Source organism: Thamnophis elegans, chromosome 11 (assembly GCF_009769535.1).
Source record: "Thamnophis elegans isolate rThaEle1 chromosome 11, rThaEle1.pri, whole genome shotgun sequence".
Taxonomy (NCBI): Eukaryota; Metazoa; Chordata; class Lepidosauria; order Squamata; family Colubridae; genus Thamnophis; species Thamnophis elegans.
Window position 1 is genome coordinate 19,192,716 of NC_045551.1, and position 16,817 is coordinate 19,209,532.

General features: G+C 43.1%; 1 protein-coding gene across 3 annotated transcripts in view; it reads left to right on the forward strand.

Moving 5' to 3' along the window:
* The window catches only part of RPS6KA3 (ribosomal protein S6 kinase A3), a 79,128-nt gene that overhangs the window by 38,777 nt on the left and 23,534 nt on the right, over nucleotides 1-16,817 (forward strand). For 2 of the 3 annotated variants that reach the window (XM_032226475.1, XM_032226477.1), the window contains 10 exons: nucleotides 2,430-2,509; nucleotides 3,290-3,396; nucleotides 6,154-6,191; nucleotides 6,357-6,499; nucleotides 7,516-7,586; nucleotides 12,013-12,101; nucleotides 12,198-12,262; nucleotides 12,669-12,771; nucleotides 14,092-14,216; nucleotides 15,970-16,095. In XM_032226475.1, coding sequence (XP_032082366.1) covers nucleotides 2,430-2,509; nucleotides 3,290-3,396; nucleotides 6,154-6,191; nucleotides 6,357-6,499; nucleotides 7,516-7,586; nucleotides 12,013-12,101; nucleotides 12,198-12,262; nucleotides 12,669-12,771; nucleotides 14,092-14,216; nucleotides 15,970-16,095 — 947 coding nt within the window. The remainder of the gene's footprint in view (nucleotides 1-2,429; nucleotides 2,510-3,289; nucleotides 3,397-6,153; nucleotides 6,192-6,356; nucleotides 6,500-7,515; nucleotides 7,587-12,012; nucleotides 12,102-12,197; nucleotides 12,263-12,668; nucleotides 12,772-14,091; nucleotides 14,217-15,969; nucleotides 16,096-16,817) is intronic. The other variant, XM_032226476.1, reaches the window with a different exon arrangement.

Consider the following 16,817-nt stretch of genomic DNA (forward strand, 5'->3'; position numbering starts at 1 on the left):
CTTAGCTTGGAGACATTTTAATCAGGAAGAGCTCTCATAGCGTCTCTTACAGATACTCTAAATTCTACAATAATGTTTTAGCATTAACAGGCAAAGATTGTACATTTTTACTGAATTTGAGTGATAAGGCATTGTTTTTATTGATTATTTGAAAATCATAGCCCATGGTAAATGCTGGAGTTTAGCCACTGTATTTTAATACTTCCAAATAAATTTAATGACCAAGCATGTTGAAACTATGACTTTATAATATGAATACTTCCTATGACAAATGATTCCTCCAAGCTAGCTCTAATGGCCATTATGCTTTTTACAGCCCTGCACTGCGGGACTGTGAGGCAGTCTCTCACTGTAGGTCTTATCTAGTTCCTAGTTCAGCCTTCTCTAGTGGGGCAATCTTCAGGAAGGATTGACAGGATGGCAGCAGCATCACAGGGGTGGGTTTCAGCCAGTTCGCACTGCTATGCTAGAACCCGTTTGTGAAATTTAGCATACCTTTTGGAACCCGTTCGTCCGATGGCACAGTACCTGAATGCTCCCTCCTGCCTACCTCCCTCACTCGCTCCACCCACCCATCTGGTTGCCGCTCGCTTGCCCTGCCCATCCATACCATGCTTCTCCCCCCCCCCCCGCTCACTGATTGGCTGGCTCATCAATCACCCCGCCTCTGAGAGGCAGGGGGGCTTTCTTACACACTTTCTTTCTCTGAAGGCGTGCGAGAAAGTCCCCCCCCCCATTGTCCGAACGTGTGAAGCAAGGAAGCTGCAGGCTCATTTGCCCTTGGCTACGCAACCTCCTTTCATTCTCTGTCTCCCTAATTCACTTGTTCGGGCAGCAGAGAACGAAAGGAGGTCGCTTAGCCGAGGACAAATGAGCCTGCAGCTTCCTTCTTTCACACATTCGGGCAGTGCGGAGGGGTGGCTTTCTTGCACACCTTTGGAGAAAGAAAGAAGGCATGCAAGAAAGCCCTCCCCCCCCCCCGCCGCCCGAACGTGTGAAGGAAGGAAGCTGCAGATTCTTTTGCCTCGGCTACGCAATCTCCTTTTGTTCTCTGTATCCCTACTTCACTCATTCGGGCAGCAGAGAACGAAAGGAGGTCACACTGTTCAGGCAGTGGGGGGGGGGCTTTCTCGCACGCCTTCTTTCTCCAAAGGCATGCGAGAAAGCCCCCCCCCCACTGCCCGAACGTGTGAAGGAAGGAAGCTGCAGGTTCCTTTGCTTTGGCTACGCGACCACCTTTCGTTCTCTGTCTCCCTACTTCACTCGTTCAAGCAGCAGAGAACAAAAGGAGGTTGTGTAGCTGAGGCAAAGAAGCCTGCAGCTTCCTTCATTTCTTCCTTCCCTCAGCGCCCACCAAAGTGCTGCCCCTGCTCAGCTGCTGTCGCTGCCGCCACAACCACTCTGCGTGCCTGGTCTCCAGTCTGAGTGGTAGCGAACGATGGTGCGGGGTAGCTCGTGGTGACAGCGGCTACTGCTCCTGGGCTAGCTGTGGGTCGTGCTGCTCAGCGGGCAGCGCTCCAACTCCACCACCGCGATGCCACACAGCAGCAGCACCTCTCGCCTGCAGAACCGAGGCGGGGAAGAAAATTGAGAAACGTGGAGCCACAGACTCCCCTCCTTCCCCCGCCCCACAGCTCGCCTCCTTGGGTGGGACCACGGTGTGCGCAGGGTGAGTGGAGTTTGTGACCAACTTTAAAGTGAATGGGGCTGTTTGTGACTAAATGGGACAGAGAACATAGAGGGGTGCAAGGGAACAGGGAGATAATCTAGTCCAACCCCTTCCCAAGGCAGGAGTCCTTCCGTCTCTTTGAGAACTGTCAGTGGCAGACTTGAGGGAAAGGGTGTGTGTGTGCATGAGAGAGAGAGAGAGAATGAGAAAGAGAAAGAAAGAAAGTTGGAGAGAGAGATAAGAAAGAAGAAAGAGAAAGAAAAAAAATAAGTGGGGGAGAGAGACACAAGAAGGAAGGAAGGACGGAAGGGAAGGAAGGAAGGAAGGAAAAAAGAAAGAGAATTTATAATCATAATTGAGCCCAAAATTTTGGTTGCTGAGCAAGAGCATTGTTAAATGAGTTTCACCACATTTTCCAACTTGGCCACGCTCACCCGGTCACACAACCACCAAGCTACTCCTACCCGGTTACATGATCACTGAGCCACTTCCACAAAACAGGCCACACCTACAAAATAGGTTCTAAAATTTTTTGAAACCCACCACTGTAGCCGCAATAGATGCAGTTAGTTACTTACTGGAGTACAGTAGCAACTTTAACAAACAGAAGCAGTAGGCACTAAAGGTGATAGGTACTAATGTTGGCATTGTTTTCTAGACATATCCTATAGAGTTTAACATAAATAATTTAAATAGTTCCTTTCTGAGGCTAGTGATACTGTATGACTTTACTGAAATCAGTTGTTTGCTTTTCCCTCAGCTTTTCAAACAGAAGGGAAGTTATATCTTATTTTAGACTTTCTCAGAGGAGGCGATTTGTTTACACGCTTATCCAAAGAGGTAAGCAAGATTTATATTGTAATTATGACAGGAGCTTTATAGTAGCACTTTAAATACACAGCTTAACTATGTAGGAATATTTTCCAAATTTCTTAATTTTTGTATGTATCATATAGCATTTCTTCTGTATTCTCTATACTTTGAAATAATTCTTCTAGCTAATTATGATTATATGTTAGTATGAATTATATATGCTTGGTGTTAATGCTTATTTAATAATTACAATCGCTTTTATAAATTCAGTTATCTATCTGAATATTGTATGTTACTTTTAATTATATTTGTTACATTTTAAGTTGAGAAATAAACATTCTTACTGTCTGTCAGATCTGCCCCAATCTGGTTCCTTAGGAAAGAAAGATCTTGGACTCCATTAGATTGAAGCAAAACATTTTTTTACTAAGGAAATTGGTTGCAATATAGTCAGGCTGGCTCTAAGGTTTCCCCGCACAAAAAAGATACAGAAAATGTTCTCTTCTCCTTTCCCCCTATGACCAGTCTGTCACAGGGACTTCGCCAATCGGAGCTCGCCAAGATAATATGAGAATATTGAGATGTTCTGGGCAATTCACATTCCTTTATCAAGGTGCATTGCCTTGGTGCCTCTGGTACAAACTGTTCCGGGCTTCTCTGGTCTTTATCACCTGTCATTCCCCCCTCCCTATTTCCCATCACATACACAAAATCATATTGCACATTTGTCCACCCTTCCTCCCCCACTTCCAACTTTTAATGGCAGGACATGACAGTATCTTATGGAAATGCATGTTTTCTTTGTAGGTCATGTTCACAGAAGATGATGTCAAATTTTATTTGGCTGAATTAGCACTCGCTTTAGACCATCTGCATAGTCTTGGGATAATATACAGAGATCTAAAACCAGAAAAGTAAGTTATTTCAAATTGGATTCAAGTAGCTGTGTCCATGAAATTATGGTCAAGTAGAAGGGCATGGCAAAAGTTTTTTTATATCATAAATATCTGTCCTTTTCTATGTACATATAAATACCAGAGGGGAATAACATATAGCACAACACTACTTTCACCTCTCTAATAAAAGAAGCAAACATTTGCAGATGCCCACAGTTACATTTATACATTTGATAAATTTATGTATTTATTGTACAGACTTATAGGCCATTCCTATCTATACAGATGTGATGGCTCAGCGGTTAAAGACACTGAGCTTGTCAGCTTCTCAGCTGACAGCCTGGGTTCAATACCTGAGCATCACACAATGGGGTGAGCTCCCATTACTTGCCCCAGTTCCTGCCAATCTAGCAGCTTGAAAACATGCAAATGCAAGTGCCATATTTTTTGGAGTATAAGACACACCAGAGTATAAGACGCACCAAGGTTTTTAAGAGGCATTTTTTTTTAAAAAAAGTAGGTAGATAGGGAGAGAAAGAGAGAGAAATACAGGAGGGAGAGAGGGAGTAGGTAAGTAGATAAACAGAAATAGAGAGAGATAGAAAGAGGGTAGGTAGGTAGGTAGAGGGATAGAGAGAGAAATAAAAAAGAGATAGAGAAATACAGTAGATAGGTAGGAGAAAGAGAGAGAGACAGAGAGTAGTTAGGTTGTTAGGTAGAGGGATAGAGAGAGAAATAGAGAGATAAATACAGTAGGTAGAGAGAGAGAGTAGTTAGGTAGGTAGGGAAAGAAAGGGATAGAAAGAGAGAGAGAGAAATCGAGAGAAATACAGTAGGTAGGGAGAGCGAGAGAGGGTAGGTAGGTAGGTAGGTAGAGGAGTAGAGAGACTAATTGGCCAAGTTTTCCATCTCTCAGGCTGGGGGGTCAAACAGTACGCCCCTCAGACAGGGTTCGCAATTTGGGAGTCCTCCTGGACCGACAGCTGACTTTCAAACACCACTTGTCGGCTGTGACCAGGGGGGCATTTGCCCAGGTTCGCCTGGTGCACCAGTTGCGTCCCTACCTGAACCGGGAGGCCCTCACAACAGTCACTCGTGCCCTTGTGACCTCTAGACTGGACTACTGCAACGTGCTCTACATGGGGCAGCCCTTGAAGAATATTCAGAGACTTCAGCTTGTCCAGAATGCAGCCGCGCGAGCGATCGTGGGTGTACCTCGGTTCACCCACGTAACAGCTATCCTCCACGAGCTGCACTGGCTGCCTGTTGGTCTCCGGATACGCTTCAAGGCGCTAGTCGTCACTTATAAAGCCCTTCATGGTATTGGACCTGGGTACTTGAGAGACCGCCTGCTGCCAATTACCTCCACTAGACCGATTAGATCCCACAGATTAGGCATCCTCCGAATTCCATCCGCCGGCCAGTGTCGACTGGCAACTACCCGGAGGAGAGCCTTCTCTGTGGCTGCTCCGACCCTCTGGAACGAACTCCCCGTGGAGATTCGAACCCTCACCACCCTCCAGGCCTTCCGCAAAGCCCTCAAAACCTGGCTGTTCCGACAGGCCTGGGGTTAAAGAGCTGTTGCCCCCATCTCAAATGGTATGACTGTTGTGAGTTTTAAATTGTATATTGTTATGTTTGTTTTTTAAATTTTTTGTCTGTATCCCCCCTTCCCCGGTTTGAGTTGTGAGCCGCCCTGAGTCCCCCTTCAGGGGAAAAGGGTGCCATACAAATACAATAAACTGAACTGAAATGAACTGAACTGAGAGAGAGAAATAGAGAGAGAAATAGAGAGAGAGAGAAATACAGTAGATAGGTAGGGAGAGAGAGAGAGACTAGTTAGGTAGGTAGATAAAGGGAGAGAGAGAGAAATATGGTAGGTAGGTAGGGAGAGAGTGTGTGTGTAGGTAGGTAGGTAAGTAAAGGGATAGAGAGAGAGAAATAGAAAGAGAAATACAGTAGATAGGTAGGTGATTCTGCTGGCACAGCACTTGATCAATGTATTTCTCATCAATCAGTTAAAGAGCTTTCCAAAAGGAAAAAAAAAAGTTTTTGCACTCTGCTAGCCTCCCAAAAACAGCCCGTTTTTCATGAAAATGGGCCCGTTTTTCCCCCCAAAAAGGCATGAATAGCCTTGGGGCTTGCAGAGTGCTCCTGGGGGGTGGGCCCCCCCAAAACGAGCAAAAAACGGTCTGTTCTTCACGAAAATAGGCCCGTTTTTTGACAAAAAATTTGCATGCATAGCCTTATGGAAGCTTGTAGAGTGCTGCTGGGGGTTGTGGGCAAAAAATGCCTCGTTTTTTGCTCATTTCTGCCTTCCCCAGCCCCCATGAGCTCTTTGAAAGCCTCCATAAGGGTATACACGGCCATTTTGGTGAAGGGGCGGGGCATCAGGAGGTAAAAAATGCTGTATTCGATGTATAAGACGCACCCAGATTTTCAGCTTCTTTTTTGAGGCAAAAAGGTGCATCTTATACTCCGAAAAATACGTTAGATAAATAGGTACCACTTTGGTGGGAAGGTAACAACACTCCATGCCTCTCGGCTTATGGTCATGCTGGCTTGCTGACCACTAAAGTTCTTCAGACAACATTAGTTTCCTCAGTTAAGAAACGGAGATGAGCACCACTCCCTAGAGTCGAACACAACTGGACTGGGAAAACCTTTATCAATAGAGGAGTAACCCTGAAATAACATTTTATACTATTTATAGCTTTCTTTAATTGTTACCAATAAAATTCATACAACCAATTAAAAACTTTATTTTATTTATAGCATACTTCTTGATGAAGAAGGTCATATTAAATTAACAGGTATGTAAGACAAAATTTACTTTCTATGAATGATTTGTAGACACCTTCCCTTTTGCGTGATAAAACAGAATGTTTGTAAATTACATGCACTTAAAAATAGCCTATTAAAAACTAAATACTTTTCTGATTAGTATACGTATAAAAGTGTATTTTTTTTCCTTCCAGATTTTGGCTTAAGCAAAGAATCTATTGATCATGAGAAAAAGGCGTACTCCTTTTGTGGAACAGTGGAATATATGGCCCCAGAAGTAGTTAATCGGCGAGGTCATACACAGAGTGCAGACTGGTGGTCATTTGGTGTGTTAATGGTAAGTTTGTATGGGATGATAAAGTCTATTGATCTTTGATACTCCACATCATGCTTTTGTGCACTTATCTTAGTAAGCTCTGTAATAATAAAATAAGATAAGGAACTTCATTTTAACCATATGTGAATGTCAAATACAAACCCACCTAGTTAATTTATTTTGAACATATGCATATATGTCAGGGATATAAATTGGCAGTGTAAACAATTGAGTTCTTTATTTCACTTGTTAGCAGTTTGCAAGTCACTATAAATTTGGCACTTTTTATTATTTCGTAAGTACATCTAAGATGAATTAAATCCTGTCAATATACATCTCCAGGGTTGAATTAGGACAAATGGAATTTATTTAAATTAAACAGAATTATAGTAATAGTATTATAAAAACAGTATTTTTCAAATTTATGTCCATAAATCAAATCTAAGCAAATGTACTTTTGTATTTTACTTGATCATTAAAAATTGCAACTAAAAAACTTTTGAGATTTTCAAAATTTACTAATGCAATATTTTTCAATATAAATTGACTTAAATAACATATACGTAGATTTTGAACTTCTGTGTTTAAAGTACAAACTGTTAACATGAACATTACTTGTATATTACAAAAATAATAAAGTAGTGTTAGCTTTTACAAGAAACATGATTATGCAGTTTTTGAAAGAAAGGGGATTTTAACATGTTTTTAATCTGACTACCATATTTCCCTGTAAATAAGACAGGGTTTTATTTTGACCCACGAAATAAGCACTTCGCCTTATTTTCAGGGAGGTGTTATTATTTTTGAGGTGCAGGAGGCGGCAAGCGTGGTCACCTCATGGCTGCTGCTGTGTTTCAGTATTTTCAGGCAGCACATTAAATATGGAGTTAAGCTTTTGGGAATTTAAGCTGTTATTAGAGAAAATTGCATATAAAGCTACTAATTTATAGGGGGGGAAATCTGTTCTGCTAAATAATCTTGTCAAAGGGTTTTCTCCATATCTTTTAGTATAATTGATGAAAAATTTATTCTTTCAGTTTGAAATGCTCACTGGTACTCTACCTTTTCAAGGGAAAGACAGAAAAGAAACCATGACTATGATTCTCAAGTGAGTACACTCTTATTTATGTGTCTCAGTTATTCTACGGCAGTGATGGCGAACCTTTTCAGCACCGAGTGGCCAAACCGGAACGTGCATGTGCGTGCATGTGCGCGTGCCGGAAAATCAAAGATCAGCTGACTGTCGCACGCATGCCTGTTTTTTGGCTGTTTTCAGGCTGTTTTGGGGGGCATTTTCAGGCTGTTTTGGGGGGCATTTTCAGGCTGCTTTTCGGACCATTTCGGGCCGTTTTTGGAGAGTGTTTTTTGGATCAAAAATGGCTTGAAAAATGGCCCCAAAACAGCCTGAAAAACAGCCTGAAATGGCCCAGAAATGGGCTGTTTTTTGGGTGTTTTTCCAGTGCTCTGGCGACGGCGAGCACCAGCTGGCGAAAGCACATATACCCACAGAGAGGGCTCTACGTGCCACAGGTTCACCATCACGATTCTACGGGGTTTGCTCTTTGGATTGTAATATCTAATGACTATTCTTCCCCTTATTTTTTGAAAGGTATTAATATATTATAAACGCATATTCCAGATGTCCTGCTTTCTCCATGAGAAGTGTAAAGACATGCAACCCAATGCTTTACATTTTGACATACAGTAACTATTAGTCCTTTTAACTCACCAAATGTCTTATGTCTCATATTTCTTGTTCATGTTATCTTCAAAACTGTTGCTGTAATCCAACCTTGAACAGTTTTCTCAGATATTCAGTTTGTTAACACTAAATAAGTGGGGAATACATTTTTTCAGTGCTTATGCCTACAATTTCTTCTCATTCTTGCATACCAACTTGATTCTAACATATAACTTTGTCATTTGAAAAATCTGTATTTGACTTACATTTGTTGCTTGATTTATGGTAAGTTATGTATGTATGTATGTATGTATGTATGTGTGTATATATATATATATATACACACACACACAAATACATACATACATACATACACACACACACCATCTTGTCAGACTTTGACTCTTGGTGAATGTCTGAACAAATCATACAGTATTCTTGGCATTTTTTTTTCCAAAGTACTTTGTTTCCTCGAAAATATGACCTACCCTGAAAGTAAGTCCTAGCTTGATTTTTTAACACGTGTGCCCAATGTAAGTCCTACCTCCAAAATAAGCCCAAATTAAGACCCTGCCCACTCCAGGGTGCACAGGTAAAAATTAAGCTAGGGTGAGGATCAGGGGTGGGATCCAAATTTTTTTACAACCGGTTCTGTGGGCATGGCTTGGTGGGCATGCCAGGGGAAGGATACTGTAAAATCTCCATTCCCACCTCACTCCAGGGGACGGTTACTACAAAATTCCCCTTCCTCCTGATCAGCTGGGACTTGGGAGGCAGAGAATAGATGGGGACGGGGCCAGTCAGAGATGGTATCTACCGGATCTCTGAACTACTCAAAATTTCTGCTACCGGTTCTCCAGAACTGGTCAGAACCTGCTGAATACCACCTCTGGTGCAGATGGGGGTGTGTGGAGCTGCCCTATTTATTTACCTTCAGACAGTTGCAGCCAGACCTTATGCACCCCAACACCTGCCTTTCTGGTCCGTTTATTCTGTAGTCAACAAGGTCTGCAAGGCTTTCTTAAAGGCCTCTGTAGCCTATAACAGAACTCCAGATCCAGAGCTCTGTTATCGGCTGCAGAGGCTTCAGGAAAGCCTTATCAGCCTCAGAAGAAGTTCCTGAAGGCCTCTGACAGTGAAAAGGAGACCAGGGGTGCCAACTTCTCGCAAGGTTTTTTACAGTAGTCCCACAGACTTCTTGCCCTGCACACGCAGCAGAAAACAAAGCTAGAAAGCAGGTTAGTGAAGGGATGTGGCTGCCTTTGAGTTGGTGGGGGGTTGTGAGGGACGTGTGTGTGTGTGTGAGAGAGAGAGAGAGAGAGAGGGAGAGAGAGAACATCACCAGCCCTCCCAAGTTGGATTGGATCTAGCTCTCTCTCTCTCTCTTCCCACCCTGCCTGCTGTCCTTGCTGCTACTGGGACACTTCTCGGCTGCGGTAAGCCCCATGCTGTTGGCATCACAGGTGGAGCCATGCTGTCTGTGCCACCTCACCCACTGCTGTCTTTGGACTACTGAGTGCCAGCCTGCACTTGATGCTGCAGGCACTGGGCTACAGTCACATAGAGCCCGGTGCTCTTTGGGGCTTAGCAGGCGCTGCAACTCTCATTCCAGCTGTGAAGGTTTGAAGGTTCGAAGGTTTATTACAATTTATAGGCCGCCCTTTTCCCTGAGGGGACTCAGGGCGGCTTACATAGGATCAGGGGAGGGAAATACAAACAATGACGTAGACAAACATAGAGTAAAATAATGTACAGCATTCATTCATCATTCGGGAGGGGCGATTATCTTTGTCCCCAGGCCTGACGGGCTAGCCAGGTCTTAAGGGCTATGCGGAAGGCCTGGACGGTGGTGCATGGGACAGCAGTGGGCGAGGTGGCATGGCTCTACCAGTGGCCGCTCATGAAGGAGCCCTGGGAGGCTAGTGGCACTCAGGAGGTTTTCAGAGGTTTTAAATCTGGGATTATTCAACCTGGCCAGGCAGGAGTAGTCCCGCAGTGCTGCCAAGAGCAGCACTGCCAGGAGGGCAGAGGCCAGCAGAAGCATGGGCATTTAAAGACTTGTGGATTTCAATTCCCAGAAATTCCCATAGGCCCCCACATCAGGTGTTCCCACATCAGGTGGGATAGCTCGTGCCCACCAGGTCTGTTGGGGTTGGAATTCAATCACACCCCCTGAGGTATCATCCACCCTGGCAGATGGTTGTCTGTGAAAGCTGAAATGGACAGCTGGAGGTGGGGCGGGGGAAGAAGAGAACAAGAAAGCACAGACCTTTTTCAGCACAAAGATTCACAGAAAGTAAATCAAACCGTGATGAGGGGGGATTTTCCTGTGAGTACAGTGTTAAAAGTTAACATTTCAGAAATGTTACCTGCAGAGGTCTCCTTGTGCAATTCTCTGTTGCAGCTTTAGAGAATACTTCCACCTTCCCTGAAGAGGATACAAGGCTGGAGGCTTCACCTTGCTCCAATCAGTAGAAAAATATCCCCCCCCCCCATTTCCCTGTTCTATCCTTGGGGAGCTCTGCACAGACACACATCCCAAAAATGCTCCCTCCAAAGCCTTCAGCCTCTTAATCCTCCACAGGGAAGGTGGAGGTTTGCTCTGAAGCTGCGGCAGAGCATTGCACTGGGAGACCTTCGCAGAGAGACAGAATGAAAGGCAGCTCCCAGGCCTTGCTGGCTCAGCTGATCCATGGGCCGTGAATAAGGGGCCAAGCCTCCATGAGGTGACCGGGGAAGGGCTGCCTCCTGTGCTGGCCATATCCCCCCTCACAAGGGCTTATATTACGCCGATCCCCAAAAATCAGGCTAGGGCTTATTTTGGGGGTAAGTTGTATATTTGGGGAAACACGGTATATGTAAGAGTGTTTCTGATTCACCTTATGAGTTAGATCAGGAGAAACATAAAGTAAATCAAATGCAATAAAAACATTGATGAATTTGAGAAAGAGAGCCAAGGTGGCGCAGTGGTTAAATGCAGCACTGCAGGCTACTGCTAGATCAGCAGGTCAGCGGTTCAAATCTCACCGGCTCAGGGTTGACTCAGCCTTCCATCCTTCCAAGGTGGGTAAAATGAGGACCCAGATTGTTGGGGGCAATATGCTGACTCTCTGTAAACCGCTTAGAGAGGCCTGAAAGGCCTATGAAGCGGTATATAAGTCTACTGCTATTGCTATTGCTAAATAAGAGTCTGGATCAAGAATGAACAGGTGCTGAATGAATACAAAACTTAGTAATAATAAATAATAAGTTTTTATTTTTAAAAAAGTTGCTAAAAGAAATGTATGAAATTGTTTATGAATGTAGAAACAAACATAAAGCATGAAGTAGCCATTGATGTACTGCAAACTTGATGTAACTGTATTTCTCATTTTCTTTTCTTGTTCCTTTAATTTCTTTAGCTTACTATTTCTTACTCCCTTTCTGTGCTCTATATAATGTTGCTTAGTCATGTTTACAAGATTGGCAGCCAAATAAATTGATTAAAATAAAAAATGATTAATGCTGCCATTTTATGACATACTATGAGGCTTTTAACGGTTTATTTCCAAACAAGAGACAGCATCCAATATCATAAGAACAGGGTTTTTTTCGGCATGTTCTACTTTTCATTCTTCAGCCTCTCTTTCTCCTGTATCAGTCTGCATGGAAGCTGTTTGAGCCATCGTATGACCTGAAGCTCATACGATGACAGGCAGCATAATAGTGAAAAATCATTCCAGTCGGTGGTAGAAACAGTGGCTATTAATACCAATTATTTAATCTATAGTATCCTACAGTAATAAACTAAAATCCATGAACGTAGATTAATATCATTTATGTGTGTAAACTATTAATTTATTTTCTTTTACAGAGCCAAACTTGGAATGCCCCAGTTTTTAAGTCCAGAAGCTCAAAGTCTTCTTCGAATGCTTTTCAAAAGAAATCCTGCAAATAGATTAGGTAGAATATTAAAGTCATCTAATTAAGATTTCAACAATAAATCAAATAACTATCTAAGGAGTTTTTGGTATTGTTTTTGTTAATAACCTCTAATAGGAGCAGGTCCCGATGGAGTTGAGGAAATTAAGAGGCATCCATTTTTCAGCACAATAGACTGGAATGTAAGTACACAAATCAATAAAAGCATTAATTAATATAAGAAATATATCATGCTTACTGAGTGTTCCACGTTACGATGGACAGGCCCCCCCCCCCACAAAAGCTAATTATCATTCAGTTCTGAAGTTCTCAGCCCCCCCACAAATACACACACAGTCGTATGATATATTTTGAACGTTTGGAAACCAGCCCACATTTACAGTTGTTTGCACCATTTGTGGTCACATAAGTGCAATTCGAGCTATTTTTGTCAGAAACCATTGTTTATTTCCAGCAAAATCCACTCCATAAAGAATAATTGGTTTGCTTAGCAATGATTTACAACTGTAATATGCAGCCTCAATTGCAATCGTAACTCAAGGACTATTTATATATATTTGTAATATATTAAAATTTTGTTTGCCTTAGAAATTGTACAGAAGAGAAATTAATCCACCATTTAAACCTGCAACTGGTAGACCTGAGGACACTTTTTATTTTGATTCTGAATTTACAGCAAAAACACCAAAAGGTAAAATATATACTATAGCAATAGCACTTTCTTACCATATTTTCAGAGTATAAGACGCACCTCCCCCAAAAAGAGGGTAAAAATTCGTGTGCATCTTATACACCGAATGTAGTCCCGCCCACCCGCCGGCCCCCACCCTTTGACCTCTGCCTCTGAGCAATTTGCCTCCTTGCAGCAAACAGCCTGTTTCACCTTCAGCACAGCTTGATTAGCACAGCTTGATTAGCACAGCTTGATTAGCACAAGCAGCTGATTGTCGGTTGGATCGGCCTCCCGACCATCAGCTGTTTCAAGCTGCAGGGATTGCCATAGGCTATTGCTGCCTCTGCGCAACTCGTTTTCGGCCTCTGTGCCACATTTTCAGCCCTTTCCGGCTGACGGCGATCAGAATTGGCGGAAAATGAGGCACTTGGAGACCAATAATGGGACGCGCAGAGGCGGTAATAGGCAATGGCAATTCCTGCAGCCTGAAATAGGTCGAGAGGCGGAGCCAACCGACAATCAGCTGCTTGTGCTGAAATTGAAACTGAAACACACTATTTGCTTCAAGGAGGCAAATTGCTGGGAGACAGGGAGATTTTTTTTTCTTGTGCTTATCAGGGTAAACTGAAACTGAAACAGGCTGTTTGCTGCAAGGAGACAAATTGCTGGGAGGCAGATTTTTTCTTCTTCTTTTCCTCCCCAAAAGCTAGATGCGCTCCAATACTTCAGAGCATCTTATACTCGGAAAAATATTGTATATATTCCACTTTACAGTGCTTTACAGCCCTCTCTAAGCGGTTTTACAGAGTCAGCATATTGCCCCCAACAATTTGGATCCTCATTTTACCCACCTCGGAAGGATGGAAGGCTGAGTAAACCTATATCAAGGAAGTTTTAGTATATATATTATTCAAATTTTTCTCTGGCACATATATATTAAATTTTATTTAACCTTTGCCATAGTGTTCATGCTATCATATGCAGTCCTTGTATATTGAAAGAAATCCCTTCCATGATTTTGCATTAAATGCAAAATAATTCTCCTTGTAGTTTAACTTAAATGTATCATGAGTCATCAAGCTGTCCTTTGTACACTACAATTTGCCCAAATTTTGGAATTTATTTTCTTGGAAATCTCATATCTCTCGCTATTAGCCTTTCAGAAAAACATATTCTGTCAGATATCTGACCTATCAGCCAACTAAAATTTTAATGTTTGAAATGTATTGCAATTTAGTTATTTTTTTTTACATATTGCTGTTATATCTTATTTTTATTATGAACGTTCTTAAATATTTACAACCTTATTAAACATACTTATCAATGTATCATTTTCAGATTCACCTGGTATTCCACCAAGTGCTAATGCTCATCAGCTTTTCCGGGGTTTCAGTTTTGTAGCTATTGCATCAGATGATGAAAATCAAGCTATGCAGACATCTGGTGGGCATTCAATAGTTCAGGTGAATGTTCTTAATGAAGAATTTTTAGATTGACTGTTATCTAAGCCAACATTCATAGAACAAACATCATTTGCATAATTTTGAATGCAAATAGCTACATGTAAAATGCTTATAGAAAGATGTTTTACATATGTAAAATTTGCTTTGGAAGAGTTACTTCTACAGCTGACTTGAACAGTATAAACTATGTAGGAATCTAATATGATACAGTACTTGTAGATACAGTTTTTTTTTTAGTGATTACAGTTTACAAAATCGGAAGTGTTAAAGAACATAAAAGTCCTAAATATTGCTACATACTTAATGACTTTTAGCATCTTTTGGAGTTATCTAACCATTCTTATGCCTAAATAATAGCAGTGAGGTGATGCTTTGCATCATTTCCACAATTGGTAAGGGATGCTATGAAGTTGCTCCTAAGTCACTACCATGTTTCCCTGAAACTAAGGCCATACCACATTTTTCGGGTGGGCAAAAATATAACACACACACACCCCCCCCGGAAAATAACCCCCCTGGAGAATTCCCCCCCTTCGTCCAGGCAGAGCTGACCTAGCGGTATCCCGAAGGCGCCAAGCCACGGGAATGAGGTGGGGGGCAAAGACTCACGTTGCTTGGTGCCTTCGGGATACCAAGGTCGGTCAGCGGCGTTGTGCCCAGCTGGAGAGGGGGGTTGCCAGGCGGCTGCTCTCTTGCAAGCGAGCTTCCGAAGAGGCAGGCACAGCCTCAGGGTCAAACAGCTGTTGTTCGGCAGTTGCCGCTCTGGGAGTACGCAACTGCCAGAAGACTCGACATCCTACCTCCGTGCTTTGGAAGCTGCAGAAAAAGCCATGTGGTGGGCGGCGGCAGCAGCAGAGATGCCCTGGCTCTGCAGGGAGAGTTAGGCAAGGGCATCGTGAGCCTGGGAGTCGCACGAGCGGGGAGCGGAAAAGCCGCTTGCGCAACCCTCCTCTCCAGCCATGCAGAGCCCCATTCACTGACCTAGGGGCATTCTGAAGGTGCCAAGCCAGAGGGCAGCGAACAGGCGCTCCCACGGCTTGGGAATACCCCTAAGTCAGTGAATGGCGCTGTGCCCAACTGGAAAGGGGTGGTGGTTGCTGGGCGGCTGCTCATGAGTGTGGTCACCTCATGGCTGCTGTGTTGCTGTTGCAACAGCGCAACACAGCCGTTCCACCCTGAGGCTGTGCCCGGCTCTCAGGGAGCCCGCTCGCAAGAGAGCAGCTCCCGAGCGATCCAAAGCAAAAAGCCCTCCTCTGATAATAAGGCCCAAGCTATATTTTGTGGGTCAAAAGAAAATAAGACCCTGTCTTATTTTCGGGGATACACGGTAGTGGGGAATTGTTTTTAGCATTTAAGTTATTCTCTTGCAAAATGAACAAAGAATCACCTACTTGTAACCTTCTTACTCTCTGCATACATTTTATTTAAATTCATTTAAACAATTTATAAATGTTCATCATAGACATATGTTTTGCCCTGCTGTTTTTTATTAAAATATATAGCCACTTTTTTGTTATGGTTAAGATCAGATACTTTAACTTTTAACTGTTCATTATAAAATTATCATTTATCTTCCTCAGTGTATTTAAACACTATTTAATATGTGAACATGAGCGTTCTGGCAACAAAATAAAAAGTAGATTCATTTTATTTTAAATTTAGTACAAATTTACTTGTGAATATACTGTACATTTAAGATATTTTAATACAAAGAGCTAAGAGAACTCATTAATTAATTATGTTATTTTGGTAGCAGTTGCACAGGAACAGCATTCAGTTTACTGACGGATATGAAGTCAAACAAGATATAGGAGTTGGATCCTATTCCATTTGCAAGAGATGTATACATAAAACCACAAATATGGAATATGCTGTAAAGGTAATCACTGCTCAATTGTATCAGAAATATAGCTATTAGTTGTGTTGCTGTTTGGATAGCTACAGGTTGGATTATGGAGGCTGAAAGTGTATTTGAAGTTCTGACTCTAGCTGCGTCACAACAGCCCTGCCTGCGCTCCTGGAGTCAGTAGCCGGGCTGGCGATTGAGTTCCCCAGACTGTTAGTACTGGGGGACTTTAATCTACCATCCTTAGGCGAACGCTCTGATGGGGCCCAGGAATTCATGGCTTCCATGACAGCCATGGACTTGACCCAAGTAATCCAGGGTCCAACTCATAGAGCGGGACACACACTTGACCTAGTGTTTCTCTTGGGGCAGTGGAGACGTGATCTCGAGTTAAGGGCAATAGCTATCTCGCCCTTGTCATGATCGGATCACTACCTGTTGAGGCTTGATTTTTGGAAGCTACTTCCCCACCGCAAGGAGGTGGAACTGATTAGGTGGTTCCACCCCAGACACCTGGAGCTTGGGGACATACCTGACTCTCTTGCCCACAATCCGGCAGAGTCCCTGGTTGCTGCCTGGAACACAGTGGCGACTGGGGCCCTGGATCGGATTGCGCCTATGCGGCCTCTCCGCAGCAGTGGATCCAGGAGGGCTCCTTGGTTTACTGAGGAACTCCGGGAGATGAAGCGCCAAAAGAGACGCCTAGAGCGACGCTGGAGGGCTAGTAACTCCGAATCCGACCGAACACTGCTAAA